Source organism: Carlito syrichta, unplaced genomic scaffold (genome assembly GCF_000164805.1).
Source record: "Carlito syrichta isolate Samal-C Ts95f unplaced genomic scaffold, Tarsius_syrichta-2.0.1 Scaffold130657, whole genome shotgun sequence".
NCBI classification, from domain to species: Eukaryota; Metazoa; Chordata; class Mammalia; order Primates; family Tarsiidae; genus Carlito; species Carlito syrichta.
Genome location: NW_007074753.1, coordinates 23,789 through 50,207, shown reverse-complemented (window position 1 = coordinate 50,207; position 26,419 = coordinate 23,789). Strand labels below are relative to the sequence as shown.

Below are 26,419 nucleotides of genomic sequence, written 5' to 3'. Positions count from 1 at the left end.
CCGCCAAGATGCTAGGAATCCACCCTGATGTGCAGAGGACCCTGGAGGCGCGTCCTGTCCCAGGCAGCCACTTCCCACGCCCCCCAGACAAACCTCAGGCTGCTTTCAGCTCCTGCCACCAGGGTTGCTATTGTTCGAGGAACTGGAATTGCTGTGTGCTGCTGGAACCAGAGTTATCTGGAGCAGGGAGTCAGAACAGCCACAGAGAACAAGCGTGTGCTTTGTCTTTTTATTATTATTTATTTACTGGTCCTACCAACGTGACCCTTTACCCAGGCCCATTGTTCCTATGCGCACTCGCTTTGCAGACATTCACATCTGAGGTCTGCATCCAGAGAATCTCAATCAATTTCTCCTTCCTTCCTATTCTTTTTCTATGCTCTGCCTCATTTTCTCAGAAATTGAAGGCATTTGCTTATTATTATTTGCTTGGGTCTGTGTAAAGGTTCCTTGGCAGAAGAACATGCATATGACTTTAAAATAAAGACCAACATTCTGACACTAAGGTAATGCACAGAAAAAAATACAGTACTCAGACGTCATTGCAAATAAATACCCCATACAGATGAAGTTATTTCAAATGTAACAATATTTCTTATGAATCAATACTGTAACAGAAGGTAAAAATAGGAGTCCCTACAACTAGGAATAAGAAATGCTCATTCCAGGAAACAGAATTCTTTTATTCTTGACTTTTACATGATTATAATTTGTCCTTTTTCTGGAGGAGGGAGACAGTTTTGCTTCCTCCAAGAGTACTAATTTGATCACTCACTCCCAGGAACCTCACTCAGCAAACAGATCAGAATGCAGACCTGGTTTGCAAAGGAGCTTTAATGAGTTCTGTTTCCTGAAATTAACAGTGATTAGTTACACCAAGCAAGAGAAGGTATAACGTCTTGCTCTCACATTTGCAAAGAATTCTATGGCTAACCCTCGCTCTCCACTGCACGCTGACAGGCGCCAGCCCTCCTGATACCCTCGGCTCTTCACAAACGTGGCGCTCGTAACAGCTTGCTCAGCTTGTCCCAGAAGTCCATTTGGTTCCCAAAGCACACTCAAGGTTTTGTGTTTGCTTTCATTTTCTAAGCCCCTGAATTTGCAAGTAAAGAATCACTGACTAACAGAATTTTGCACAATGACTGTTTTCTTTCCCTTGATGAAGATGCCCAGGTCGGGTGTGAGGCGCTCCGGCCCCACACTGGCCTCTAGCACACCCACAAGCTCTTCCCTGCCTGCTTTAGAGAGACATCTACGCTGGGACACCTCCCTTAACGGATGAAGGCACTACTGGCAATGATTACTAACAAAAAGGCATTGAAAGAGAACACCCTAAAAATCGACGACTGTAGAATTTTCTAAGTGTACCACAATTTGGCACAACAACCAGAGTAAACAAAACAATTCCAATTTGGAATTTTACTGGTACAGTTGTGTAAAATTCTGTTAATCAGTCATGCTTCACAATGTCCTAAAACCCAGAAAATTCTGGAATTTGTAGGTAATACTACTCATTCAATAATTTATTTTTTTCAAGTGCCTATTACTGTTTTAACCAGAGCAAAGGTCAAGTTTTCTTCTTGTTACAATGAACTATTCCTAAGAATAATAATAATACAATATGAAAAACCCCAGAATCGGAATACCCTGGATTTCTTAATGAACATGGCATTTAAAATCTGTAATTTCAAACATGAACCACAATGCCGTATAATCTAAAAGGCAGCTGACCACAGCATGGATACACTTGGCCGAGCTCCTCGCCGGGTCAAAGCCCTCTCATTTCCACAGTCTAGAGCTACACACTAGGAGCACCCAGCTCTGCCTCAAGCTGACACCAGACAGCGTGGCGGGAGCTGAGGCGGACAGCTATAGGACCACAAGCATAGACACGGCACCTAAGACCATCTCTATGTGAGGAATTAAGGAAGCAAATATAATATCAAAATATCAAAAGTGCACAGGTTGATCGGATAAAAAAGGAACATGTGTAATAAGGAGCCCGGGCAGGCGTGTCCAGCGGGCCCTGGCGAGCCCGGCAGCCAGGAAGCAGGGTCTTCAGCCCGTGCGGAGGCCTTTCCACACAGCAGCTCGAGGCATGCTCAACATTAAAGCTTTTTTCCTCCCATCAAAAACGCAGGGAATGCTATTTTGAAAAGAAATGCAGTGGCATATCCAAAAACGTTTCTAAGTGGACTTTTGGGTGGCCCTTCCTCCTCGTGGGCCACGGGAAGGAAGGGGCGGGGCTGCGGCGCGACAGGGCCGGGTGGCCAAGTCCTCCCAGCAGCTACGCTACAGCTGAAAACGGGAAAAAACAAGACAGCATTAGAAGGCGGTCACTTGTCACTTCCCATCCATCTGACAACCAAAGCTCTCCACGTGCTGGGAGGGCACGAGCACATTAGTTGGCAGAAGAGAAGACCTGCACGTGTTAGGGGGCCAATGGCTCTGACCGCCTGCAAAGCCCCTCGGGTGTACACGGAGAAGCTGCATTGGGCATGAGGGCAAAGCGGCGGGCATGCAGGCAGCCATTCCACCACCGCTCAGCTGGGGTGGGGATCCAGGCCCGGACCGACGACACAGGCGGGCCCGGTTCTGGAGTCTGAAGAACAGCACAGGGATGAGCAGGTGGGGCAGACGGCTCTGGGAGGGGCAACACAGCTCTCACCAGGTGACTGAACTCCCTTCTGCACAGAGGCGAGGCCGGCAGCTTGTGGGAGAAGACTGCAACCCAGGCCCCGCTGCCCACAGGGTGACTAGGAGGAGGACACTGAGAACAGCTCTGCTTTCGATGCAGGAAGGCAGATGGCCTGATGCCAGAGCTCTGGTGCTGACGGAGCCTCTGGACAAGAGAGCCTTGTAACTGCCTTTCCCCTTTCTCTATCACCACCCACCGAATTGCACTAAGTAAAAAAGAACCACACACCTCCTACCTGTGGATCCTGGCAACGGCCCTGGCCCCACGCAAAGCTTTCCCAGCCCTGGGCTGGACTCTGGGTGATCTTCAAGTCAGCTGAGCCCACCGGCGGCTCAGACTTCAGGCTAGGGTTGTCAAAGCCTTGCTTCTTCTGGACTGAAGCCCCCAGAGGAAGGCCGGACAACGGCTGCTGGGGTTACCCCAAGCACAAAGGGATGGGCTTCACACTGAGGACAAAATCTTGCCAGGCACTTGGAAAGCTTTTCTAATTAAAAAAGAAACCCCAAGGGCCCTGCCAATCTGTCACCTCACAGGCCACCAGGCAAGCATGCAGGTCTCAGAAATAAGAAACCAAGCTCTGGGTTCCTGGGTTGCAGTCAGCTGTGTCTGTGCCATGTGTCTGGTCAGGAGAATACAGGGGCTCAGGGCTGTGCTTCTCGGGGGGGGGAGGGAATTCTGCACGTCTGTCCTGAATGTGACTTGCAGGGAGATGCTGCACAAACTACCACATAATTCTTACCATAAAACTCTGAGTGCAGAGCCAGCCTCTAAGGCCAGAACCTCCTAAAACTGCTTTCCGGTGCTGACATTAGACACATGCGAGAACATGCAAGTTTCAACTCAGGTTCGGCCCCTGTGGGGTACCCCGAGAGCAGGACCAGGACTCCTTCCCCCGGGCTTTCCCAAGGGCACCCAGGGCCCCTGGAAGACATGTCTACATGTCTGTCTTCCGCAAGGCCATGTAGCTCCTCCCCAGCCCTCACCTAAGAGAGCAGCTGAGGCCAGGGGTACAGGGTGCTCCTAAGGGCCTGCAAGGAATGAGAAACCACGGAGCTCTCCCAGGAGTGTCCAGGCGATGCATGCGCCCCGCGTTGGCTTGGTTAGAATCCTGCCCTCGGTGCATTAGTCACGTTAAGACTGACCTAGCGCCGCCGTCCCGCTGCTGCTGGTTAGTTGAGGTGAAGCAGACGTTAGCTGCAGCGTGCGGCACCCCGCAGCCCCTAATCACAGTAAATGCTGTGCTTCTCGCTGCAGAACACCTGGCTGGCCAGCCCGGTGCCCTCGGCCCTGTCGCTGGCACAGGCGCAGGTGTGACTTACGCTCGGGGGGGCCGGCTTGGCCTTGGGGGCGGCCTTGGCACGGCCACGCCGGGTCTGCTCGTGGTCTAGCTCGAGCAGCTCCAACCGCTGGGTCAGCGCCAGCTTCTGCTGGATGGCCATGCGCAGCAGTGAGTTCAGGGTCTTCTTCTCGTCCTCTGCAGCCGCCAGCTGCCGCTGCATCTCGTCCAGCTGCGTGATGTACTCGTCGCACCTGTGGGCACGGAGAGCATGGCTGAGGGGTGAGCAGAGCCAGGCAGGGAGGGCAGGGCTGGACGAGACTTGCTCTGACTTCTCTCAGCAGAGGCTTTGATCAGACAAGCCTCTGATGAGGGTCGGAAGGAGGCTCAGGCCCAGGCCGGTCCATCCTGAGACTGGTTTGAGTTTCCTGTTTTGGTGGAGGAGAGGAACTGCTCTCTTCACTCGCCCAGATGTGGTTTCCATAAAGAGGCCGTGCCCTTCGGTGGCTCAGCTTTCTCTGGGAGGGGGTCTCATCACATCAAGGCCTCAAGGTAGCTTGGGCCATTGAGACACAAGATGCCACTGGCTTCTAGGGTGTGGATGTAAACCTGAGCAGGACTGAGCCTGTTCCTGAGGTTGGCACTCAGGGAATCTGTGCTGAGAGAACCACCAGAGGCATGAACAGCCTCTTGCTGAACCCTGGGCCTCGCTTGACTGGAAGCTGCCTGTCCCACGCGAGTGTGGAGCTGAGGGAGGGTCTGGTTTTGTCCCTGGGCATCCCTCTCCCACACGTGCAGGCTAAACCCTAGGGCTTCCCGGGTCCACGCGGGCCCTGAGCATGGCCCCATCTTGCCCCCACCCGCCAGGAGCCAGTCCTTTAGCAGCACCCTTTCCAGAGACTACGCCACCCAGGGACGCACACTGAGCTATAATCCTTGCGGGTCTGGAAATCCTGGCTCCACCTCAAAGTCAAGTCTTTAAATAAATAAAACAAATTTTTAAAAGCTACAGTTTACATGCCAGATGTTGAGAAACTGCGGGATCTGTCAGGGAAGAAAGGAAGGAAGCTCCTAGAAAAACCCTTGAAACGCTTTCTTATCTGTGCCCTGCTCTGGCAGCGCCTGCAGGGAAGCTGCGAGAGTGAGTGCCCAGCACCAGGCTTGAGAGAAGCAGGCCCCGCGCTCAGTTCCTGCCTTGCCTGCCGCTGAGCCTCAGCTTTCTCGCCCACAAAAAGGAAAGGTCTCGGGGATCTGCCGGGCCCACAGTGAGCTTGGCCATCCTCTGCCCAAGGGGCCGTCCCCACAGAGCCATCCCTGAAGCAGCCAGCAGGTGGCACCACGACATTTGGAGGCTGAAGGCAGGGCCGCCTGTCGGAGGCACCCGGGGAGCTGCTGGCCTCAGAGCTTCTCCCATGGAGCCCCTCAACACCCAAGAAGCCTTGCTTCCCAGCCTTGGGGTCTGTCTTCCCCTGCCAGGGAGGGGTGTGTGTGCACGGGGCACCCAGAGCCCATCACCAAGAGCCTCCCACGAGAGAAGGCGAGCTCGTCCTCTCCTAGCCCCAAGGCTTCCTCCTCGGCCTCCCCTGCCTGGCAGAGGTGCAGAGCTGTGCACAGACGTGGGACCCCAACAGTGGACCCCAGCCCTGACCTGCTCACCGGGAGGGGAGACTTCCTTCTGAACCTACAAACCTGAATGCACGCTTGTGCCTTATAGCCAAGTTCCAGGGGTCAAATCCTTGTAAGAGAAAAGGCCAGGCTCATCTGTCACCAACTGGCCCCAAGTCAGTCCCCGTCACTGCAGGATCCAAGGGCGGGGTCCAGACTCCCACCCACCTTCCTGGAAAGCTGCACCTCTGGGGCATCCACTCCCGAATCTGTCCGCCTCAGCCCTCCTGCCTCTATGACTCCTGGCCAAACGCAGGTGACCGCCAGCAAGTCCCAGGCTCCAGAACTGCTCACGTGGTGCGGAGGGCGCAGCGGTGCAGGGCGGCGGACCCCTGCGTGACGTGGCCCGCCGGCCGCCTCACCCTTCCTCGGCACTGACCCGAGCACCAGCGTGCCGAGACGTCGCTGGGGCCCGGCCTCCCAGACCTCACGCGGTGCCCTCCCCCAGCGGAGCAGGATGTGGGTGGCCGTCTGGCCGCCTGCAGACCACGGAGAGGCCAGGGGGCCCGGTGTCAGGTCTGCACGAGAGGGCGGGCCCGGGTGGCGCGGGTACCTGGTGGCGAACATGGCGCGCAGCGAGGAGAAAGTGGCCGCGTCCTCCTTGAGGGCCTTGAGCTCGTTGCGCAGCTTCATCATGGTCTCGGTCACCAGGGCCTTCTCGTTCTCGTACTTGCTCTTCAGGTTGGCGAGCGCCACCTCGGCCGTCTGCGGGACAGACGCGCGCAGGGCGGGGCTGAAGGGCGGGCGGCCGGCCGCCGGCGCTCTGGGCACCCCAGTCCGGCATGGCGCCTGTGTGCCAGAGACGTGAGGGCCACGCCTCCCCGACCCACGACGCTCAGCTCCAGCAGGGCTGGTGTGGGCACTGAGATGAGTCCTGGACGCGGCCGCGGGCCTCAGACCGGGCGCTGCTGACGCCCACAGGCTGCCCGGGAGGCCCTTCCCTCTGCTGCCGCCCTGGGGATGACTCTGGCAGCTGGGCTCTGGGGCTCAGCCCGCCTCAGCAAGTCCTACCCTCCGATCCTGACCACGAGGGGCAGGAGAGAACCACGTGCCCCAAGCCTGCCTGCGAGACACACCCTCGCCCAAACCCCCGTCACTCTCCCCGTGGCACTGCGTCACGATGCGTGTATGTCACTCAGCATCGCCACGAAGTGCTCACAGGCAGGCAGCAAAAGTGCTTCTTGCTGGCTGAACGCTCTGGGGAGGCAGCCCTTGAGCCTGACCGCCTGCCCTGCCCTCCTGACTGGGAGCCCTGGGCAGGGAAGGCCAGACACCCGGGCTGACACAGGGCCAGCCCTGCCCTGTGGCGACACAGGCCTGGGGGCTCCGCAGCAGTCGAAAGACGAAGGCTGAGGGTGGGCAGTACCCAGGCCAGCCCCGGGGCGGCGCCTCACCTGCTCGCTGGCCTCGGACACCTCACCTGCTTGTTGGCTTTGAGCACCGTGCGCAGCGTGGTGATCTGCTCCCGCTTGGTGCTGAGCAGTGACTTCAGCTTGAGGATCTCCTCCATGAGCGCCTCCTTGTCCTTGTCCACGGCAGGGCCCAGCTCCTGCGAGGCGATGCGCTGCCGCGAGAGCTCCGTCGTGCGGTCCACAGCCGCCTGCAGGTGCTTAATCTGGTCGCGGATGATCGCCACAAGGTTGTAGATGTTCATGGGCTCCCGGCGTGGGTCGCTCAGGGGCGACGGCAGCGAGGAGCTGGGCGAGGGGCTGCTGTCCCCAGCCCCGCCATCTGCTCGGCCCGGCTCTGCCGCCAGCAGCCCCTTAGGCAGGAGGACAGGGGAGCGGCGCCCGCGGGCCTCAGGGCTGGGGCGGCCGGCCCCACCCTGGCCCTCGCGGTAGTAGTCCAGCATCACGCGGTTGGGGGTCTCGTTGTTGCACATGCACACGTGGTGGTACAGGTTGGCCAGCTCCTCGCTGAAGGTCGCCAGCTCATCCTGGGCCGCACTCAGGCTGCCCTGCGTCTCACCGGCGACGTCGCTCACCTTCTTCAGCTCCTTCTCCAGCCGGGCCAGCAGCTCGTGGTCCTGCCGGCTGGCCTTCTCCAGCAGGGAGACCTTCTCAGCGAGTGCCTGGCCCTCAGCCTCATAGCGGCCCTTCTCCTCGGCGTGCTGGGCCTCGCAGGCCTCGTGCGTGCTGCGCAGAGCTTTCAGCTGCTCCCGGAGCTCTCCGGCCTCGGTCACGGCCACATGGTACTTGCAGGCCAGGATCTCAGGCCCGTTGATGTCCACCTCGTAGTAGTCGCCGTCCTCGTGGCTGTCACGGTCCTTCTCAGTGTCCAGGGCTGTCTGCCGCTCTTTGCCAGCTTGCAGGCGCCGCAGGGCACTCAGGTTCTCTGTGAGGCGGCTCACCTTCTCCTGCTGCTCGGACAGGGAGCCCCGCGCGTGCTCCAGTTGCTTCTGCGTGTCCTGCAGCGCAGCCAGCAGGCCTGCCTTCTCCCGCTCCATCTGCAGAGGCACAGACAGACAGCACATATGCGGCTGAGGGCCCCAAGCTTGGAGACCCCCCAGGGATGGCCCAGTGACATCCCACCCCATGTCAGGCAGATAGGGAGCCCTCCGGTTCCTCGGCTATGTGGTCAGTGCGGCCGCACAGGGACCCACTGAGTGTGGAGAGGATGGAACTCACACTGGACCCTAAGGCTGCCTGTCACCTGTGGGCAGGCCCTTCTCCCATGCCCACAGAGGGCGCTGGGCTCAGAAAGTGGAGGCCCGTGTTGGCTGGGTAAGCGGTGGGAAGCCTCGGTGCCCCAGCCCCCAGCATGGAGAATGGGGCTCTGCTGCCCTCCTTCCCCGAACTCTGGGGGGAGCACCACCTTTTGCTGGACTCGCAGAGATCCATCCCTGGGAGAAGAGCCCACGTGGGACCCTGGCCATGCCCTCCAGCTCCTGGCCTACGAAAGGGTATCACACGTGGAGCCACTGTCCCAGCCCTTCACCCCGACACCATGTGGTGAACAGGACCAGTGCGGACACTGTGGTGCCAGGGGAGCACTTCTCTGGGGCTCTTCTCTCTGTGCCACTGGAGTTTCATTCATGGTCACCACGCAGGTCTAGTGAACAAGGTCATCGCGGGAGCGCTGTGGAGACTCAAGCATGACAGCGTGCAGGGCCCCGCGCCCACTCACCTGCATGAGCTGCTGCTTCAGCTTCTGGATCTCGGAGATATTGAGCTCGCTGAGCAGGTCGGACACGAGGCTGGGGGAGGGCGGCGCGAGGCCATCCTTCTTGGGAACGGCGGTCTTGTTGTCCAGCGGCAGCTTGGCCAGGCTGCCGTGCTCGAAGCCGTTGACCAGCGCCTCGGCGTCGTTGTTGGGCTCGGCAGCGTCGTCGCTGAACTTGAGGCCGTCCAGGGAGACGTGCAGGTGGCTGGTGTAGAAGGAGTCGTTAATGCTCATGTAGTGTGACAGCTCCTTGCGCAGGCTGTTCTTCTGCTCCCGCTCCGTCTTCAGCGTCTCCAGCGCTTCTTCCAGCTGCCGCTCCGAGATCTCCTTGAGCCGGATGGCGTCCTCCAGCTGGCTGTTGAGGTACTCTGTCTCCTCCTCCAGACGCTTAATCTCGTGCTTGAGGCCCTCGAACTCCACCTGGGGATGGAAAGTCAGACACGGTCATGACAAGGCGCCACGGAGGCTCCCTGAGGCCTAGTAAGTCAGCAATAAACACCAGCACATCCAGACCAAGGCTGCGTCCCCACTGAGGGGCGTGGGTGGTGACAGGGGCCTAGGACACGAGATGCAAAGGCACAGAAATGCTCGGCCCAGCCCACCAGCCATGGGGACAACCGTGCTGTGAGGAGAGAGCAACACAAACAACAGGTGCATGGGACCAGCGACACTGTGGCCCCGAGCTAGGACTCTGTGCAGAGATCCACAGAGAACAACACACACCCACCCTGCCAAGTTTCTATGAGGTCCCTTAAAAATATTACTAACTTAAAATTCTATAAAATTACTTAACTAGTAGTTTACTAAGTATCTTAAGGTACATATATATGTCAACGTGTGCTATGATCATCACTTTTAATCATGCTTCAAAACGAAGGAACAGAAATCCTCCCTAAGGCAGATGGCTCAGCCATTAAAACCTCAGCACACGTAAGGCGGACACCTAGACCTGGGGAGTGTGCAGGTAGGTGGGAAAAGCAAAAGCTAAGTCTTGTCTACGCTGTATTTGCAGGTGGATAAGGAAAAAGCAGGTGGAAACTGATGCTTGATGTAGGGACTCAGGGTTTGTGGGTAATTTCTAAAAATATTTCTTGTGTTTCTGCAGTATTTATGCAAAAAAACAAGAACTAAACCGGTAACATAAAGCACTGAGCAGATCTCTGGGTCTTGGGGGTAAGGAATACCAGCACCACCTCCCAAGAGTGCTCACAGGAGGTGGGGGGAAGCCCCAGTCTCCGCACCCCAATGGGGAGGTGAGGAATCGCAGGGTGGGAGGCAGCGCCAGACTCCCCCAAGCACCAATCCCAAGGGCAGAGGTTCTCCAGCCTCGGTCTCCCCTCTGTGGATGCTATGGGCCAGGCTCTGCTGACAATAATGCCAAGGACAAAATGGTGCCTGCGATGGAGAAACTGCGGTGACCCTAACAAGCATGAACCGTCACAGTGGGACTGGACTGCGAGCTCTGCTCCTGTGATTTTCTGGGGAGCAGAATCCACTCCCTGCTTGCTTTTGCAAACACACAGATCTCTTCATAAACCCATGAGCTTCCTCATCTGGAATATAAATACCAGGTCCCCTCACAGTGAACTCCGAGGATTTTGGTGGAAGAGGATTTCTGAGGAAAGCAGAAACATCTAAGAAATTTTGAGGGACGGTCTGGAGTTTCCTGAGGGAAAAGGTTCCCATTCCCCACTCTGCAGTGTAGCTCCTGGGGGGGGAGGGGGAATGAAGGGGGGCTCAGGCTTGAGTGGCCTGCAGAACCCAGGATCACCTAGTCATGTCATCGGCAGAGACCCTGCTTGTCTCGGTCCCCAACAAAGGCAGAGGGTCTTGTCCATCCCCCACAGGCAGAAGGGACCTTGCTTGTCTCCCTCACAGAGAGAGGGGGTCCTGCTTGTCCCCCTCACAGAGGGGACCCTCCTTGGTCCCACCACGGGCAGAGACATGGAGATGTTTCAGGCCTCATGGTCAGCACCTGGGTGGGGACAGAGTCTGGAGGTCCAGTCTTTGGGGTTTTTTATGTAACCTCTTCATCACCTCTTGGAATTTTTTTTCATTCTTGCTGGCTGGGACACCTCACCCTGGCCAATGGTCAACAAGCACTGCAGCCAGAGGCCTTGTTTCATGGTCTTGGAGGACCTGGGCCCTGCGGCCACACCCGATGTCTCTGCAGGGGCAATGCTGGCCCTGGGCCTCAAGAATGCAGGATGGGACGGGGGCACCTTCTGAACAGGGAGATGGCAGAGACAGGGTGGGCAAGAGGCCCACGAAGCTGAGCTGACCCGTGTGCCCACCCTTACCCCCAAGTCCAAGACCTGCCTGGTTCTGTCTGAGCACAGACACTTGCTTCTGCAGGCTGATGTTCTCCTCCTCCAGCTCTGAGTAGTCCTGCAGCAGGCGAGCCTCTCGGAACTTGTACTCCTTGACATCATCCCGCAGGCGGCCACGCTGGATCTCCACGTTCTGGTTGATCTGCCAGAGAGGGAGAAATGGGTGTGAGCAGCCTCTGCGGGGAAATCGGGGGACTCAGTGCAGCCAGGCATGCCGTGGCAGGCCACGCAGCCGGGCCTCTGGACCAAACCTGCAGGTGCCAGTGTGGCCGCCTGGAGGGGAGATGGGGGCAAGGGTGGTGTGGTGTGCAGGGGCGCAGAGGTCCTCAAGTCAGAACCCCTCAGCCCTTCTCAGCTGAGGAACCCCTGGCAAGTGCTGCAGCCTGCTCTGACCCTGGGTTTCTTAATCTGTAAAACAGGGTTAAAAGCAGTTCCTGCTGGGTGTGGCAGCTCACACCTGTAATCCCAGCACTTTGGGAGGCTGAGGCGAGAGGATTGCCTGAGCCCAAGGGTTCAAGACCAGCCTGGGTAACTTGGCGAGACACTGTCTCTACCATAAATAAAAAAAGTAGCCTGGCGTGGTGGTGCATGCCTGTGGTTCCAACTACTTAGAAGGCTGATATGGAAGGATCGCCTGAGCCCAGGAGGTCAAAGTCGCAGTGGCTACAAAAATGCAGCTGCACTCCAGCCTGGGCAACAGAGTGAGAGACTCTCACTCAAAAAAAGAAAAAAAAGAAAAAAGAAAGCAGTTCCTCCCTTCTCACCTGCTGGAGGGCATGTAAATGGCACAGCACTGTGGCCAACAGCTTGCAGATGCTCAGTGAAAGAGCATCCACCCCCCAGAGAAAGGAGCACGCGTCACACAGAAACCTGCACATGAATGTTCATGGAAGCAGCCCAAGTGTCCACAGACAGATGAACAAATAAGCAAAGTGTGGGCTCTCCATACAATGGTAGATCATTCGGCCGTAATGAGGAATGACATACTGACATGCTACAACATGAAAGAACCTTGAAAACATACTGCTGAGTTTTCGAAAGAGGCCAGTCACAAGAGGCCGTTAATCATATAATCCCATTTATATGACACGTTCAGAATAGGTAAATTCATAGAAACAGAAAGTAGGTTAGTGGTAACGGGCTTCCTTTCTGGAGTGATGGACTGTTCTAAAATTGCTTGTGGGATGGTACACCTATATGTGAATGTGCTAAAAACTATGGAATTGTATACTTTAAGTAGGTGAACTGAACAGCACATGAATTATCTCAATAAAGCTGTTACAGTTCCTGCCTATGTAATCTGTGAGGAGGCATCAAGAGCTAGCCATGGGAGAGAGGCCACTGCAGGGCCACAGCCCTGGACACTCAGGACTAGACCTCTCTCTGCGGCAGGAGTCACCTGTAGGAGATTCAGCAGCTCCCTGACTTCTACCCACCTGACATCACCCTCTCCCACACTGCCACAACCGAAAATGTCCCCAGACACTGCCAAGGTCCCCCTTAGGGCAAAGTCATCTCCTAAACAAACCCTCTATCCCCTCCCCCTCCCCTGCCCCCTTCCTGTCCCCATCCTCACTGCCTGAGCCACCTCCCTGTGTGTCTGCAAGGTCTGGCTCCCCAGGCCAGCGCCACCCCTATGCTAAAGCCCTCTCAGACCCTTGGCCAGAAGCCCTGGCCACCCTTTGGGTCCCACAGCTCTGCCCACCCTTTCCACTGCTTATGCTAGGGTTCCTTCTGGTCACACTCATGTCCTTCTCTGAATGGAACATGCTTTTCAGACGACAGCCAAATATCCCATTCAGATACACAAAAAGCAGTTGTAGCTGGGTTTGGTGGCTCAGCCTATAATCCCGCGCCTTTGGGAGGCTGAGGTGAGTGGACTGCCTCAGCCCACAGGTTCGAGACCCGCCTGGGCAGGCAAGACCTCATCTCTGCAATAAATCAAAACAAAAAACAAAAAAAAACTAGCCAGGCGTGGTAGCGCGCGCCTGTAGTTCCGGCTACTTGGAAGGCTGAGGCGGAAGGATCGCCGGAGCCCAGCAGGTCGAGGCTGCGGTGGCTGGGAGCGGCCACTGCACTCCAATCTGGGCGACAGAGTGAGACTCCCACTCAAAAAAAAAAAAAAGCAGTCGTGTGGGATTAGCAAAATGAAACAGAACCCAAAAAAGGACAAAATGGGGGCAAGGAGAGGGAAGACAGCACAATATCCGGCAAGCCCTGCTGACAAATGCTGCTGAGGAAGACTGTATTTAAAATCTATAACAAATGGACAGATACAACCCTTGCAGTAAGCGACTCAAGGAGGTGACAGAACTAGCACCTGAAGAAACAGATACCACACGAGGAGGAAGAAAAGGCCACACAGGCTAGCAAGCCTCACGCCAGAGGTGAAAGCAAGTGAGGTGCATGCTGGGACGGCAGGAGAGAAAACAGCATCACCACAGCCACCCTGGGCCAGGCTCCAGAGGACCCTGTGACCACGCTGGGGGCTGCCACGCAAGCCAACTCACCCACTCCCCACACTCTTGTGGGCCTCGAGTACCTCTCTGCCAAGGGCTTCCCCAATTCCCGCTCTTTCCTTACTAACTTGCAAGCACTTGGCATGCAACAGGTGTTTAAACACATGCTGCGTGACTCGACTCTACCCACTGGCTCCTCAGGTGGGGTGGAAGCTGAGGGGAAGATCTGAGTCCCACCAGCTCCCTCACATCTGAATGTCAGCACAAACAAACTTAGAAGGCTCTCTAGGCCATGGGAAGAGAAGTACCAGAAGCTTCCATGTGCCTGGGGCAGATAGTGACATGCACACCTGAAAACTGAGGCAGAAGGCCAGGCTGGGTGCCTGATAGCACCTGGGTCTCCCAGAGGCACACAGGAGACTTCTGTTCCTTTGGCGGTGCCTGTGTAAGCCCTCAGGGCCCTCTGCCAGCCTGGCCCAGCAAGAGGCACCGGCAGTTACGCTTGTACCACTGCCAGGCCCAGAATACAGAGAGGCACACCCAGATCAAACACTGGCATGGCCACACAACACAGCAGGTGAGGAAACCCTCTCTGCTGACACTGCAGGACCCAAATACCTGCACTGCAGTTCCCATGGCAACCATGCTTCCACGCCTACCCCCAGGAGGAGTGGGCAGCCAGGCTCAGCTGGCCTGCCATCTAGCACCTCCATCCAGCAATGCCCAACTGCCAAGGGCTTAACCAGGCTCTGACTGGTCATCACGGGGTTTAGTTTTCCCTCTAGTAAACACCTCTCAGTGAGCTTGTCGGACGCCAGCCCTGAAGAGCACGAGGAACAAGCTGTTACGTGTGGACAGACAGCCCAGACACGGGAGGTGGGTGCACAGGCTTGACGTCGACCACCTGGAATCCCATCTCAGCTCCCCATCCTCAGGAACCCCAGATCTCAGACTACTTATTGGCAAGGAGGGTGCGACAGTTACCTGCCTCGATGCGCTGCTGTGCAGGGGGGCTGGCTACCCTCCCTCCTGTTCACAGGACACTCTCATCTTTGCCTGGACGGCGTGGGGCAGCCTTCCTGGGGCAAATCCAAGGAAACACCAAGGTACATGTGTAGGACCCAGCTCTGTCCAGCCGGCCTGAGGCTCTCTGGGCCTCTGAGTATACACCTGGAAAACTGGCCATTCCCTGCCAAGGCCCCTCCAGGCCAGTACTCAGAAGCTTGCCTACCTGCCAGGGGCCCATGGCCCCACAGAAAGAACTCCAGCAGGAGAGAAGCTGGCAGGACCTGTCTACAGGTGGGTCCCACACACGGCACAGAGGTCAGAGGTCAGGACCCCAGAGCTGCTCCACTGCCTGCCGGTCGAGTGACCTCAGGCATACAAGGGAACCTTCCCAACCTGTTTCCTTACATGTGATTACTGATAGGGCAATCAACGGACCAGGTCTGAGGCCTCAGAATCAACTGACACACACTGAGCACGTATGTTATCCTAAAACCTCACAGGTCATTAAGGAGGTGTTGGGCCCTGGAGGAAGACAGACACGCTAACTAGATGTCACAGAGAACGAAAAACAGGAAGGGGCTGCCCAGGCAGCAGGTGGTGGGCCAAAGAACACAACGCAGCCTGCCGCATCACCGAACGCACCCTCTCCAAGCCATGGGATGTGATGTGAGTCTTGGCCAGTGAGGAGGACGGCTACTCCAGGGGCCAGGGAGGGGCTCAGCACAGCAGCTCAGGCTAGGAAGTGTCACCCAGGCAGGACGGCAGGCAGGAAGGACAGGAGCTTGGGTGCAGCTGGGTCTGGCGGTGGGTAAGATCGGATTAAACCTAGAGATGTGGGCAGTGGAGCCTTTGAGGCACATGGGGCAAAGACCTGGGACGGTTTCTATGGTTTCGCCACAAACCGGGAAGGAGGAACACAGGTGTGGGGGACATGGTGGGCCTGAGGCTCGAGGTGGGGACCTCAGGAGAAAGAGAGGGCTCGGGGTGTGCAGGGAAAGTCAGGATTTCCTCCTGCCTCACAAACAGGAAAAGCAGGAATCCTCCCTCTCTCCCTACAAGGCCTGCAGCGTGTAGACCTCACTGTATTCGTTTCCAGCCATGGGTCCCACCTGAAGCCAGCAGGGTCGCCCAGCCCTCTTCTGGTCTCTGCCACCACAGAAAGGCCCTTTGGAAGAGAGAAGGGGTCGTGGAACATGCCAGGCTGTGGGGAGAGCACCTGCATGGGCTTTTCAGGAGAAGAGGCCAGACGGTCAGGTGGCAGCCAGGGCAGCTGAGGCTACACCGCGCGTCGGCGACAGCCTTCCTCCCACTCAGACCCGAGCAATCCTTGTGGGAGGAAATGAGATCACGCATTTCCGCTCCAGGATCTGAGGCTGTTCACCCTGAGTCCAAGCCAAGCTCCTCCCGACTCCTGGACCTCAGCCGCCCAACCCCCCAAACCAGGGAAGGCGACTGCTCCCTACTGCACCAGCCTCCGGGGCAGCATCCCTCAGACCTAGTACGCTGGGCTAACAGCTGCGAGCTCCGAGGGGCCCTGACCGCCGCACACCCTCCTGACCTCCCTGTAAGGACATCTGCTGCAGAGGGTGGGGCTCCCGTGGCCAGAACAAGGGCCCACAGGAGACCTGAGGATGGGGGATGAAGGAGCTGTAGAGCATTTCCTACGAGCAGCTTTGAAGGCTGCGTTTACAGACGGGGAAGCTGAGACCAGGGATGAAGACAAGCCCTTGCCCAGAGCTTGAGGCTCAGCGAGAGGCAAAGCCAGCGCCAGCTCCTTCCCATCTATCCCATGCCTTGCCCCTCAGCCGCTCCTGGTGAGAACCTGGGGGCTGAACCCAAGTCCGGGTGGACCACGGACAGGACCGCAGCTCACGTGCTGGCTCACGGCTCCTCTCGCTGTCTCCAGGAGTTGCCCCACCCACCTTCATGCAGCGGGCGGCCTCTTCCTGAGGGCACTGGCCTCCAGCTTCCCCACCAGACCTCCCAGCTGTCCCCACCACCCACTTCCCGTGGAGCCACCAAACCCAAGCCGGGCCCTGCCTCTTTCAGGGCCCTGAACGAGGCCCGCGGGACTCTCCTTCGATACCTCTCCCCGTCCCTGATGAGGCTCCCTGTGGACTCGCCCCTACCCAGGGATGCGGCACAGCGTGTGGCTCTCTGCCCACACCTGCCTCACGAGAAAGGCCCTTTGGAAGAGGAGAATGAGGCTTCCAGAACAGAGCCAGCACAGAGTGACGCCAAAGAGCCCACCTGAACACATGAGAGTCACAGGCACGGACACCCAGCGTTCACTTGTCTCCCCTCAGCCCCTGCCCAGAGCCAGCAAGGCTTCCTGCCACCCGAGGGACAGGCACTCCAGGCTCTCCTGCTGAACTCACCCTGCATGGGCCTCCCGCCCTGCAGCAACCTTCCCAGGTCCTGCTTTGCCCGCACTGCTCCCCGGGCCCCCAGGGCCTCCAGGACTCTGGGCCCTGAGCTTCGAGCAGCTGGTCCTGGCCTTCGGCCCATCAGAGCCAAGAGCTGAACTTGTCCCTCCTGACTTCTTGCTCATGAGCTCATGGTGGACACCACAGTCCTGTGTCCAGAAGTGGGGCCTGTGGACAGTCACAGATGCTCCTGGGGGCCCAGGACTCTCACAGGCGCCAGAGACCACCTGCCCAGCCCTCCCTGGCAAGCTCCCTGCTATGCACACGAGGCTGGGGTGTGGTAACTGGGATGACAGGCAGTGGCCTTTGCACCTAACTCTCAGATACACACATCCGGCCTCGAGCCCCCATGGAGCATTCAAGTCCGTGCTCTCACCCACAGGGGACACAACGTAAGCCCCAAGTAGCACAAACATCCCCTGAGCAGCAATGGGGGGGGTGCCCATGACCATCCGTCCTCAGCCTCCACGAGGAGCCACCTTGCCCCACGTCCCACCAACCCCTCCCTGCTGTGGGCTTGCTCACAGGACTCACTTCCCCAGGAGGACAGAAGCCAGTCAGATGTGGCGGAATGCATGGGTCCACCTCTGTCTTCTGCCCTGCAGGCTGTAGAGGACAAGACAGCCACTGGGCTGCAGCCTCCCCGGAGCCAGACCCGCTCGGTCTGGCTGCCCCCGGCACACGGGCAGGCACATCTGCGGGGCGGCGCTGTCCCCATGGCAGACAAGGGCCTTCCTCGCCCACTCACCTCCTTCAGCTCCTGGGCCACCGAGGCGAGGCGTTCGTTCTCTGACTGTGTGTTGGTGAGCACGTTGCGCAACTGCTTCAGCTCCGTCTGCAGCTCCAGCACCTTCCGCACATAGTACTGCTCCTTGGAGGCAGACTCCTGGATAAGGCTCTCCTCCCGGCTCTCGCCGTCTGCAGCCACCTTCTTGTGGTTCGTGTGTGCCTGTCCAAAGGCCTGCCTCAGGAGATAAGACACGCGTGAGAGGGGCCTCCCAGGGCTGCTGAGTGATAGAAGCCCAAGCTACCAGCTACACTCATCTCAGCCAACACGCGTTGAGCTGCACCCGAGCTTGGCCTGCTTCACAGTAATAAAAGCAAGCCCAGCGTTCTAAGAGCAGGGTGCAAGATGGTAAGACTGAATGCTTACCATAGGTCAGGGTGCCACGGTAGGCGCGTGTGACAGCAGCTAGAGGCCAAGGGAGGGAGCTCCCACATAGCCCCCACCTCCTTCCCTCTCCAGATGGGGAAATCAAAGCTCAGGATGTGCTTGAGGACGGTCCCCACACCCTCCTGAGGGCACTGGCTTCTCTCTCCCCACCAACCTCTTGGCTCCACTTCTGTCCCCTTGGCTCATTCCCCGTGCAGCCACCAAACCCAAGTTGGACGCTGTGTGACCAAGGCCTGCAGGACCATCCTGCTGCCTGATGCTGACCCATCCTTCACTCTTCCTGGGAGAGACCTAGGCTGAGCAGGACCGTTTCTAACCTCAACCTATCAAAACACAGAGAGCAACGCATTTCCCTTTTGAGAGGTGACTGGCAAAAGAAACCAAAGTCTGGACTGAGTAGAAACCAAAGTCTGGGGTCTCACAGGGACAACAGGGGAGTCAAGGGAAGGCACTTCAAGGATCCTGCCTGGAAGAGCATGTGCATGCTGCAGCACGTGTGACGATGTGTGACACAACATGCGCTGCAGGGCCTGTTCAGTGACATGCATGTCACAGCGTGTGATGACATGCATCTCTCATCCTGCTGTGCATGTCTCATGGTGCTGCCGGGGACGCCCTTACACGAGGCCAGTGCCATCACTAGGACTGCGTGTGGGACCGAGGACTCAGGCCAACACTCCATTGCAGAGGCACAGACGCTTAAGGCACCTGTGCTCCCCGGGAGGCCCAGGTCTAGCACATCTGCCCCACACACGTGCAAGTCTGTGAAGATACTAAAAACCACTGGACAGTTCATTTTAAGTAGGAGAATTGCACAGTGTGTGAGATTATATAAAGAAATAAAACTGCTTAAAAAAGTTAAAAAGCATGAAAAGCGATAAACCATGCTAACACTAATCAAGGGAAAGCTAGCTGACTCTTTTTTTTTTTTTTTTTTTTTTTTGAGTCGGAGTCTCACTCTGTCGCCCAGACCGGAGTGCAACGGCCGCTCCCGGCCACCGCAGCCTCGACCTGCTGGGCTCCAGCGATCCTTCCGCCTCAGCCTTCCCAGTAGCCGGAATTACAGGCATGCGCTACCACGCCCGGCTGATTTTTTGATTTATTGTAGAGATGAGGTCTCGCTGCCCAGGCGGGTCTCGAACCCGCGGGCTCGGGCAATCCACTCACCTCAGCCTCCCAAAGGCGCGGGATTACAGGCTGAGCCACCGAGCCCGGCTGCTAGCTGACTCTTATTAATATCAGAGGAAGTAGATTTCACAGCAAAGAATATTTACCAGAGATAAAGAGGGTCTTTTCAGAATAAGGGGCCAATTCACAAAGAGATCATAATCTTAAATATTTATACACCTAATGACAAAGCTTCAAAATATATGAAACAAAATCTGACAGAACTGCAAGGAGAAATAGGCAATGCTAAAATTATAGTTAGGACATTCAAGTGAGTTTAGCTATATTGTAAGATACAAGATCAATATAAAAAATCAAAAAGTAAAATTTTAAACAAATTGCATCAAAAATATTAAATACTTATGCTTAACTTGACAGAAGACTTGCAAGACCTACACACTCAAACACACAAAACACTGCTGAGAGAAACCGACAAATGAAATAAATGGAGAGTCCCATTTTGCTCACAGGCTTGGATACTCAATGCTGTTAAGGAGTCGGTTTTCCACAGGTAGATCTATCCACTCATCACAGAGTCCAGCAAAATCCCTGCAGATGTGTTTTTAATAGAAATTGACATGTTTCTAAAAGTCACATGGAAATTCAAAGGACTCAGAACAGCCAGAAAGAAGCAGGAGGACTACCCTACCCGACTTCGATACTTATTATACAACTACTATAATCAAGAGGCATAAAGGTCAAAAAACAGATCTACTGAACAGACACTTAAGAATGGTCAATTAAGCCGGGCTCGGTGGCTCCGCCTGTCATCCCGCACCTTGGGAGGCTGAGGTGAGTGGATGGCCTGAGCCCGCAGGTTCGAGACCCGCCTGGGCAGCGAGACCTCATCTCTGCAATAAATCAAAAAATCAGCCGGGCGTGGTAGCGCATGTCTGTAATTCCGGCCACTCGGAAGGCTGAGGCGGAAGGATCACCGGAGCCCAGCAGGTTGAGGCTGTGGTGGCTGGGAGTGGCCACTGCACTCCCGTCTGGGCGACGGTGTGAGACTCCAAATCAAAAAAAAAAAAAAAAAATAGTCAATTAATTTTACAAAGGCAACTAAGTGGCAAAAGGATAATCTTTTAGCAAATGGTGCTCAAATCCATAACTATCCATGGGCAAAAATGAACTCGATCTATACCTCACACCATATATGAAAATTAATTCAAAATGGATCATAGGCTGAAATATTAAAAGTATAAAACTCCCAGGAGAGCCGGGCTCGGTGGTTCCGCCTGTAATCCTGTGCCTTTGGGAGGCTGAGGTGAGTGGATTGCCTGAGCCCGCGGGTTCGAGACCTGCCTGGGCAGTGAGACCTCATCTCTACAATAAATCAAAAAATCAGCCGGGCATGGTAGCGCATGCCTGTAGTTCCGGCTACTCGGAAGGCTGAGGCGGAAGGATCACCGGAGCCCAGCAGGTCGAGGTTGCAGTGACCAGGAGCGGCCACTGCACTCCCGTCTGGGTGACAGAGTGAGACTCCAACTCAAAAAAAAAAACAAAAAAAACTCCCAGGAGAAAAAGTTTGTTCACTTGGACATGATCCATAATTTGATGAACTGGCCTTCAAAATAAAAAAATTACACTGTTTGAAAGTCATGCGAATGCAAAACCAAGTCACAGACTGGGAGATAAACTTAGCAAATTACATATCTGATAAAGGAATTGTCACCGGAATATACTCTCAAACTTGGTAGAAAAATGACCCAATAAAAAACAGACAAAAGAATTGAACAGGTACTTCACCCAAGAAGATATATGCATAGAAAGACGTATATGAAAAGATGCTTAACATCATTAGTCACTAGGGAAATGCAAATTACAACTACAGTGAGATACGTGTTTAAAATTAAAATGATCAGTCCTGACAAGTGTTGGCACAGGCGTGGAGCAACTGGAATTCTCATATGCCACCGCAGAAAGTGGAAAAGCACAACTACTTTGGAAAAAACTGACATTTATCTAATGCATGGCATAGTCATCCTCTCCTAGGTACTTACCCAAGAGAAATGCAAGCATATGTCCACAGACTTGCACAAGAATGTGTATATTTGTAATAGCCAAAACAAACTCAAAGCAACCAAATAACCATCAATAGGAAAATAACTTTTTTTGTTGTTTGAGTTGGAGTCTCACTCCATCGCCCAGGCTGGAGTGCAGTGGCACACTCACGGCCACTCCTGCGTCGACCTGCTGGGCTCTGTCGATCTTTCCACCTCAGCCTTCCAAGTAGCAGGAACTACAGACACATGCTACTGTATCCGGCTAATTTATTTATTTATTTATTGTAGAGACAATGTCTCGCCAAGTATCCTAGGCTGGGTTGGTCTTGAACCCACAGGCTTAGGCAATCCACTCGTCTTGGCCTCCCAAAATGCTGGGATGACAGGCTGAGCCACCGAGCCTGGCCAGAATTTTATCCAAGTATAGTACATACATACAAGGGAATATTATTCAGCAATAAAAAGGAATCAACTACTGATACACATATTAACATGAATACATCTCAAAATTATCTTGGTGGGAAGCCAGACCAATAAAACAGCACATACTAATTCCATTTATATAAAACTCTAGAAAAAGCAAATGAATCTATATCATGGTTCCCTGAGGGTGGGGAGAGAGCAGGTATTACAAATGGGAATGAGGAAACACGAGGGGAGACATGCTCATGACCTATGGCTATGCTGATAGTCTCACAGGCATATAAACAAACTCTTAAATGGAATACTTTAAATATATGCAGTTTACTGTAAAGCCATTCAGGAAAACAGCTCAGGTCCTTTTTAAACATCATGCCACCAACCTGGAGAGTGTGGATCCACGAGACAGAGAGCCCGTCCCTGTGGTTACTGTCTCCAGCCTAAGGGCCAGGAGGCTGAGGGTCAGAGAAGTAGAGATAGTGCCCTCCTGGTCACTCAGCCGGTCTACCTGAACTTCTTCTGACCAAAACACCCTCAACCTCGCCTTGCAAAATCCTGTGTAGCCTCGCAAGTCTATTCCAAAACCTGCCTCCTACGGGATACCCGCGGTCACTCTTTTCTCCTTCTCCTCTCCCTGGCCATTGGTCCCCTTTTGTCCCCTCCCCAGGAAGCACCCGAGAAGCAGTGTTCACCATCTGACTCGGGGGTTGTCAGCTGTGGACTTGCTGCTCTTGCAGCTTGCCCTGTCACCCTGGACCTCCCAGGCCGGCGCCCTGTGGAGACCCCTGCCCGCTCGCAGGAGGGTGCTCTGCCCACCCTAACACTGGGATCCAGCCTGGGAACAGGACTCCAGATGTGACTCCACCCCACCCCAGCCACTCTGGGAAGAGGGGGACAGAAAGGCAGAGGGCCCGAGCGCCTATCCTTCTGGACCAAAGGCACACTCATCTGGGCTCTGAGGAGAGGGCGGCGGTTTGATGGCCCCCAGAAGCTACCCTGGCTGTGGTGGACAATGTGCTCGACGCAGGCTCCCAGCCCACGCCCTGCCCACCAGTCTAGGCCTGGCAGGACCCAACACAGCTGGTGAGCCCAGGCATGTGGTCCTCACCAGCCAGGCGCCTTGGGGAGGATCCTTGCCGGCCAACACACGGCCCTCAGGAATGCTGGCTGCGAGTTTAGCCACACCCATGAGTTTAGCCACACCCATGTGGACTCAGCTTAACTATCTGTGCCGATGGGGAACCAGGGCCAGACACAGACAGGAGGGAGGTTAGGTCCTCCCTCAGGGGCAAGGCCTCGGGTAGGCTGTGGAACACCAGACCAGGATTGCTTCCTCAGGAGGGGACAACAGAGGACAAACCGCCCACGAAGGAGGAAGATGGAGGGGCTCCAGGTGTCCTGGGGAGGCGGGTTTGGAATGGATTCGCGAGGCTGCACAGGAGTGTTTGAGTGGGGCTGAGGGTGTCCTGGTGAGAAGAAATTCAGACAGATGGCTGAGTGATAGGGTTTCAAAACCAAATGTGGTGGGAAGGGAAGCCTCAGTTAGTAGCTCCATGGGGGCACCCTGCACATACTCATACTCTGCACACACAGAAACACAGAAACTGAGGCACAACAGAGCTCGGTACCTTGCCAAGGGCGCACAGTCTGCCTGACAAGACAGGGCCTCAGATGGAAGACGGCCGCCAGATCACATCCAAGCGGTAAGCTCAGTGCTCATCTCCAGGAGACGGATGCAGCAGGCAGGCCAGGCCCCAGGTCCGCTGGCCAGCGTGAATCCATCAGTGCCCACCACCCCGTCGCAGGGAAGCGCAGTCAACATCCCCTGCTACTCTGGAGGTCCGCCTCTGAAACAGGCTGTGACAGCACGGCTGGGTGACCACAGCGGGCCCCAATCACAGTGTGTCTCTATTTCCTCATCTGTAGCCTGGGTTAGTAACGTCACCAATGTGAGCCCATCGCTGTGAGGCTTTAGTCAGTTAACCCAATCACTCAGGACATGGTCAAGGCTCTCGTCACGGGACCAGAGTTAACATGCTGAGACCCAGAGGACCCCAGGAAAGGGGCGGCGCAGGGGAGGCTGAGTGGCTTCAGAAGGAGCCCACACCAGATACCTAGGCTGTCCCCTCTCCCCCCCTGCCCCCATCAGAGGCCAACACTCAGGAAAAGGCGGTAGCACCGTGAAGGAGTGTCAAGCCCAGCAAGGGGCTCCCTGGGCTGCAGAAGCAGCATCTTTCTGGCTTTGAGACTCCGCTGCTAAGATGGGACGTCATTCGTCATCTGACGGCTGTGTTCCAAAAAAGCTTTGCTGCCAAAAATCAGGCTGTGGGCACCCGAATGGCCCACACGAGGCGGTCTGCTGATCCCTGGCCGGGGCAGCAGTCCGCATGCTCTCACGAACCAAGCACCAGCAAAGCTCCCTGTTGTTCCCTGGGAAAGTGTGACTTTCCACCGATCAGTATAGAAAAACGTTAAGTATGTACCGGAAGGGCTGCATCCCTGACCACGCCTAGCGCAGAAGCAGCAGCAGAGGCAGTGATCACAGCCCAGGAGGATGGGAAGGTGTTCCACGTGGAAGGAACAGCAAGCAGGGGGCAGGACAGGCAGGGCTAGAAGGAGCTCAAGGTCCTTACACCAAGGACCCTGTGGCCTGGGACAAGAGCCCCTTCCGCTCATCTGAGCCAGGCAGACAACCAGCCTCGCCAAGGCACTCCATGCAGAAGGCACCTGCTGCCCTTCCCGGCGGCACAGCCAGTGTGTGTTCAACTGCAGTCAGGCTGTCTGGGCCCGTATCCTGGCTCTACCTCTGGCCAGCTGTGACTCGGGCGAGGCCCTCCCCTCACTGTGTCTGTCTGTAAACTGTAGCACGGGCCACATTTCCGTGATTAGGTGCACGAGAGCCCACCCCAGTGCCGAGCAACGTGGCACTAGGACAGGGTCACCTGTACCAGCCATTTGTGAGCAGTGACAGGGCTTGAAGAGCAACCCTCAGCCGGTGCCTGCCCCTCCTATCTGCTACGGGGTGGGTCAGTCCCTGCTGGCCCCCTCCCAAGGCCACATGCTGACTCTAAAGTGGCCTTGAGGTCCGTCTGCACATGAGAGATGTCCGCTCTGGAGTCAGCCAGTGGGGCCTGGCTTGGGGACGACAGAGGACAGTTGCCTCACCTACACAGGACAGTCGCCTCAGGAGAGCAATGTGGACTCTCCATCATGAGCGTCAGCTGTCAGTCCTAGCTCTAAAAGTGAACTCTTCAGTCTGTGGACAAGCCTTCTAGAGCCTGGAAACAGGTCTGCATCAGAGACTGAAAGAGAGCCAGGCCTGTGAGAACCAGTCCCTTTGCTGACCTTCCACAGGGCCTGGCTTCCTGGAACACCAACAGGGCAGGGAAGCAGGCAGCCAGGCAGGGCTGTCCCAGGGAATTCCCTTTCTTCCTAAACCAGTCTGGCCACCTGATGCAGCAGGCACAACACCGGCCACGCCAGGATAGCCCGCTCAGCATTCCAGTGAGGACACAGTTTCTACCACAGAGCTGGGATCCTTAATTCCTTCTTCTGGGCTGATCCAGCTCCGCCCACCACAGCCAGCTGGTCCCACACTGGTCCTTGAAGGGCCACAATGGCGACATCAGGGTGGGCTCAGCTTTCTGGGAATGGCTGGGCCTGGGTTTCCAGGCATGCTGGCTCGTCTGCCTCGGCCAGGCCTTCCCATCCCTGCTAAGGCAAAAGACGCTGCTGCCCAGCTCTGGAGAAAGGTCTGTGAATGCCCCCTGGCTAGCACCCCTCTTTCCACCCAGACTTGCTGGGAAACCCCAGGGGTTGGCTTCAGCGTGCCCTCAACCTCTGCCAGCAGCACGCAGCACTTCCCGCCTGCCGGGCCGCTGGCGGGAGCGGGTGACACAGGGACGGCAGACACTGTCCGGCCAGCTGAGAAGACCCCCGAGTCTCGAATCCTGGGGAATCACAGAGGGATCAGACTCTCCCGATCACCGTCAGGCCCGGGCTTCGCCATGGCCCCAACACAGTGAGGAGCCCCAGGCACCACAGCACCGGCCCCCCCACTGTTCCCAGGAGGCGTCCCTGCAGAGCCAGGCCCCTGAGGGCAGAGGGGCGCGGCCTCCGGAGCAAGGCCCCTCCCTGCCCCACCCCCGCCGCAGCCGCACGGCTTGTGCGGGGCAAGGAGGCGGGGGCAGCCGCTGGCCGCCTTCGCGGTCATGCTCGGCCAATGCCGACCGCTGGGCTCCTCCCCGAAAGCTGCCGGTGCCAGCCCACCGCTTCAGCACTCGCGGGCGTCGGAGGAAGTCGGCGGTCCGAGGCCGGAAGGAGCGGGAGGCGGCGTGCCGCGAGCCTCGACTCCTCGCTGGCTCCGGGCGCTCCAAGCACGCCGTCCGCAGAAGCCGGCTCCACGGGAGGCCCATGGCGCCGAGCCTGCTGAGTTCAAGAGGGTGCTCGGCCTGTAAGCCGACATAAATACCAACTCCAGACGCTGCTGAGATAAAGGGCTTGTGGAATTCGATCAAACTCACGGCCAGAGGTTAATGACATCAATCGTGATCTAGGAAAGCGGCAGCGAGGCAGAGTGAGAGACGGGGCTGGGCAGCAGCCAGCAAAGCGCACTGGCAGGGGCGGAGGAC

The 26,419-nt window shown here is 56.4% G+C and overlaps 1 protein-coding gene across 1 annotated transcript; it reads right to left on the bottom strand.

The window, feature by feature from the left end:
• Positions 1-215: 215 nt before the first annotated feature.
• On the bottom strand, positions 216-26,203 carry BICD2 (BICD cargo adaptor 2). The gene is made up of 9 exons (XM_021708103.1): positions 25,932-26,203; positions 25,585-25,738; positions 17,773-17,985; positions 11,121-11,273; positions 8,766-9,221; positions 7,060-8,085; positions 6,193-6,344; positions 4,018-4,228; positions 216-2,298 (listed from the first exon to the last, which is right to left on the bottom strand). The coding sequence occupies exons 1-9, from the start codon at positions 26,201-26,203 to the stop codon at positions 2,293-2,295; spliced, it is 2,643 nt and encodes an 880-aa protein (XP_021563778.1). The 3' UTR covers positions 216-2,292.
• Positions 26,204-26,419: the final 216 nt, after the last annotated feature.